We start from the raw sequence: 5,039 nt of genomic DNA, 5'->3' as shown, positions 1-5,039 counted from the left end.
TTTCAGTGGCTAAACATTCAGAAGTAGTTTGCCTCTACTTCCTAGTCTGTCTTATTCTGGAAATGCATCGGAAATCTGTCTACCATGGGTGACTCTGATGGTATTTCAAATACTGATGGCATATCTTCCAGCATCACAGCAACTTGCAAGCCATCATATTATGACAAATTGACATATGAGTGATGGATTAATCATTTTAATACAAAAAACAAAAACCCTTTTGCCACTGAATGGATCCCAACTCATGGCGACTGATTGATAGGGCTCCTTATGTAAAATCAGCAGAGTTTTCCTCCATTGGCTACCAGATAGTTTCAGACTGCCAACCTTTAGGTTAGTAGTCAAGCACAAACCATTTGCATTGTTAAAATGTCTTGCTTACTTAATACCATTCTGTTCTAATTGATGTATGTGTCTCTTGCCTCCTCAATTCAATTGTGAAGAAAAAAGCAGAGCTATATTTTTAATAACTTTTACTATCTCCTCAAATAAATGTGCTTAATAAAAATATGTTATATATCCCATGAATGACCATTCATTCAACCACCTCACAAACTAGAAACACAATGAAGAGAATCTAATCTTTATTCCTTTCTTTCGCCAGGAAGATATGAGTAGCTGAAGTATTTGGTGCTATATATAGTCAGTTGATGTCAGCTGGATGCCAGTCTTTTCAGAAAGGCTCAGTACCCACTTTGAGTCAGAGCTATCGACCATGCCGTCCCAAGCTCAAGGATAAAAGCCATCAGGCCCAAGTTCCATTCATTTTCCATCTCCTGAGCCTTTCCTACACAAATTGGAAACCATCCCTCCTGAAAAGCACGGTCTAACAGTAAGGTAAGTATAATGTTTCCTAAAATGTTATATTAGTCACTTGTCCAAGGAGGTTCAGAGTTGTGACTCAGAAAATGTGCATTCTTTTCTTTAAAGGACAGCTGTTGATGTCAATATCAAAGTGCCACCACCAAAGAATTCTGGTATAATCTGGTGTCTTCTCTTTTTACTTACAGTTTGCTGGAATTGATGTAGTGTGATGCTGGTGCAAATGAAGGCCAGCAAGAACTAGGAAACAATAACAAGTTAAGATAAATGTGGAAAAGAGAAAGGGAGGGGAAATGGAGGCCAGTTATTTCATTGTTTCTCACTGCCTGATGATCTTTGTGTTAATGAATAGATAAGACGAGGTTTGAAACCCCATGTATCATCCTGTGTTCCCTGTAACATTCACTGTGAATGAATAGCAAGCTCTGTCACTAGACACGGAGTGCATACGGAAATCTTTCTATAGAATGCAACAATAAAGTCTTACTAAAGAACAAAGATGCTCTCTCTCAATGGATTCCATTACCTTAATAATGTCCCTTTATTTTTTTACAGGGAACAAAAAACCATGCTATCTCATAATATCATGGTGAAACAGAAGAAACAGCAAGCATCAGCCATCATGAAGGAAATCCATGGAAATGGTATCATTAAAAATCCTTCTCAATATTAATATAGCAATGATCCTTCCTAACATTATTTACTATTTTGTAGTGTACTTCCTCTAAGCTCTTAACTGCTCTGTCATAACAAAGCTGGAGTTCTAGAGAGTTGACAAATGCCTATGGTATCTAATCCTTTTGTAGTCATCCTTTCTCATTTGACAGCTATTTTCAGATGCACAACTGCTCTAAAGGAATGAAGCAATCTGACAGCTGATGTATACTCTGCTTTGCCTTTCACATTATAAGTCAATATCACTCTCAATATTTTTCTCAGACAGATCTTAAACAATCTCCTCTTCACTGTCCACCCCACTGATCCATCTTAAGTCCCTTTACTTCACATTACATAAATCACTCAAAAATTTGTTCTACTCTTCATTCTTTTATAAACTGTTAAGTTGAAATTCATATTCATTACTTATTTTGTCTACCCTAAAGCCAGTCTTTATATTTAGTCATTGACATTTCTTTACCTAGATAGTTGTGTGTGTCTAAGTATAATCTCTTTTTAATTAATTTCCAACAATGTAGAAAACATTTTCTATAGCATATTACTAAAAGAAAAAAAAAAAAAGACATAAATTAGATGCAATATGTTAACCTGCTTTATCCTTTTCCTGTAAATTCTACCAAACAACACTAAAAAAATAAAGCTTTATACATTGCAGTTTGATTGTTAAAAAGGAAATTCAACTCTGTGCATAAGGGCTATCAACTATTTTTAAAGTAAGAAGCAGACTATCCATATCCTTTTAAGGGCTGGTTGGAGCCATCCTGGATGTATTTGTAGGACTTTTCAGAATGCTTCCTTATTTCTCCTCCTTTGATAAGGTATGAAACTTGACACTGTCAGAGGGAGTGACAGTGTTAAATTATACTGTCAAGTTACAAAATAATTGTCTGCAAACCTTTTGTGCACTGTTTCACCAAACACTTGCCATTTTTGTAAAAATATCACTGCAATTAGTTATAACAACAAAATATTTTTCTAATCCCAGTTTACATGTATAAACTACAAATCTAAAATGCTATGCTAATTTACTTTTTGAACTTTTTAATGCACTCTGGTCAAAGCTGTCATACAATGACACTTCAAATCAGGTGGTTTCATCTGCACATGCTATAAGCATATGTTTTTGTTTTCATTGCTACTGACATTTTTACAGTCACTAATTTTGTTAAATTTTTTGAAATATCTAAAATGATTCTTGTCAGTTACTCATAACTAACAATGTAATCCAGTGCAGGAAGATTTTACAAAGCATTTTGTTGCTAGTATTCATATCATCTTACAAATATTGTTGTTAAGTGCCATTGAGTCAGTTCCAATCCATAGCGACGCTCTATAGGGTTTCCAAGGAGCAGCTGGTAAGCTCGAACTGCTGACCTTGTAGTTCAAACCAACTTTGTAGTCCAGAGCATTAACCCGCAGCACCACACCAGGATGTAAGCAATTCACAACCAGCTTGTTTCTTTTGTTTAGTGCCTTAGAGTTGGTTCTGACTCATAGAGACCTTGTAGAGTGTTTTCTGATGAGCGGCTGGTGGGTTTGCACACCTCCAACCTTGCAATTATAAGTCCAGTGCTTATCCTATGGTGCCACACCTTAATCACATATGATTCTATGATTAAAATGGATAATAAACATTGCTAGGGATTCCGTATGGTCTGGTACAAGAGGAGGTCCGTGGAGGAGGAGGGTGACTCCATAAGTTACCACACTGAATGAGATCAACCCCAGTGATGCCACTGTCTAACATAGACCTGTAAGCATAAGAAAGTATTTCCCCTATTAAAAGGACTACTATTTTTATGAAAAATAAAGAAAAATATAATTAGATACCTGAGGGGTAGGAGGGGAGTTAGTAGCTCACCACCAGCCAGTTCTGGCAGTATAAAGTCTATTAAAGCCCTCCTTCCCAAACCCTTGGAGGTTTTCCAGTCCCTGAAGCAGAGTCCCATGCTCAGCCTTTGTCTGGATATTAAGTGTTCCAGATAATGCAGGAATAGTCACAAACTCTTACTTAAGCTCTGAGATAAAATAGTGGTTGTACTTTCGGAAACAGCTCACATATTTCATTTCCTCTCTTATTTCCTCTAACACCTTGTGAGATACAGTTAAAGGCATAATGTTTAGCAATCTAGAACTAAAAGACGGATCACTATTTCAGATGACTTCAGAAAAACCACATTGGAAATAATCCCCTTACACTTTCAAACACATCACCAAAACCAAAAACAAAACCAACTGCCATCACTTCTGACTTGTAGTGACCCTATAGAGAAGGTTAGAACTGACCTATAGGATCTCCAAGGCTGTAAATCTTTATAGAAGCAATGTGACATATCTTTCTCCCATGGTGTGAATGGTAAATTTCAACTGCTGATCTTTCAGTTAGCAGTCAAATGCTTCACCACTGTGCCACCAGGGTTCCTACTAAACATCTCACCACAGTAAAAATGTAGGAAATTTACAATAAAACATGTGATTTAGAATAAAACATGCAATGTTGTTTTTTTTTTTTTAATTTTAAGACTAAATGAGTCCAATTTGTACTGGATTGTTATTAAAAATTAGTTTAAAAGGATATTTTCAAACCTCTTTTTCTGCATCCTCTCACCTTATTCATCAGGAATTTTTGTTTTCCAGCATTATAGCTCATTTACTTTTTATTTGTATTGTTTTCCAAAATCATTTAACCTGGAGGAAAATGAAATATGTCAATGAGTCAGCTGAAAAAACTGTTTTTTGAATACATTCAGTCCAATTCTGGTAGTTGGGGAGACTACAGCTGGTGAGCTTTTGAGATAAACCAGTAGGGAAATAAAACAAGTGGGAAGAGAGTGTTTTATAACAAATAATCTTCCATCTGAAGGAGAAGTAACCTGGAAGAATTACTAAGAAATCCTGTCTATATAGATTATAGTATGTAAGAATAGAGTTTTTAATTTTCACTGAATGCAGATTTCTGAATTCTGTGGAGGTTGAAAATGACCTACCCAAATGATCACCAAGAGATGATCTTTGAAATTTATATTTTAGCTGAAAATGGTCTCCTAAAAGTAGCCTCTAAGTCAAATACTGATTGCTATGTATTCTATTCTGACTCACAGCAACCCTATAGGAAAGAGTAGAAGGGTCCCATAAGGTTTCTAAAACTGGAATCTTTATGGAAACAGACTGCCAGTAATCAACAGGTGAGTTCAAACTTCTGACCTTACGGTTAGCAGTCCAGAGCTGAACCCCAGTGCCAGCAGGGCTCTTTCAAGTTAAAGAATTGTTGTTGTTGTTAGGTGCCGTCGAGTTGGTACAGACCCATAGTGACTTTATGCACAGCAGAATGAAACACTGCCTGACCCTGGGCCAACCTCACTACTGTTGCCACGCTTGAGTCCATGATGCTGCCACTTGGCCAATCCCTCTCATTGGGCTTCTTCCTCTTTCTCTCTTACCAAACATGATATCCTTCTCCAGTGACTGGTCCCTCCTGACAATATATCCGAAGTATGAAGGACAAAGTTTGGCCATCCACGCTAGCTACACTTCTTCCA

The 5,039-nt window shown here is 36.8% G+C and overlaps 1 protein-coding gene across 1 annotated transcript in view; it reads left to right on the top strand.

Annotated features, from left to right (window-relative positions):
* The first annotated feature begins 1,390 nt into the window (after positions 1–1,390).
* The window catches only part of MYOZ2 (myozenin 2), a 74,911-nt gene continuing 71,262 nt past the window's right edge, over positions 1,391–5,039 (top strand). Inside the window, exon 1 of the mRNA XM_006874594.1 lies at positions 1,391–1,466. Coding sequence (XP_006874656.1) covers positions 1,391–1,466 — 76 coding nt within the window. The remainder of the gene's footprint in view (positions 1,467–5,039) is intronic.

Source organism: Chrysochloris asiatica, unplaced genomic scaffold (assembly GCF_000296735.1).
Source record: "Chrysochloris asiatica unplaced genomic scaffold, ChrAsi1.0 scaffold00288, whole genome shotgun sequence".
NCBI lineage: Eukaryota > Metazoa > Chordata > Mammalia > Afrosoricida > Chrysochloridae > Chrysochloris > Chrysochloris asiatica.
The sequence above is the reverse complement of the archived record's forward strand: the minus strand, read 5'-3'. Positions and strand labels throughout refer to the sequence as shown.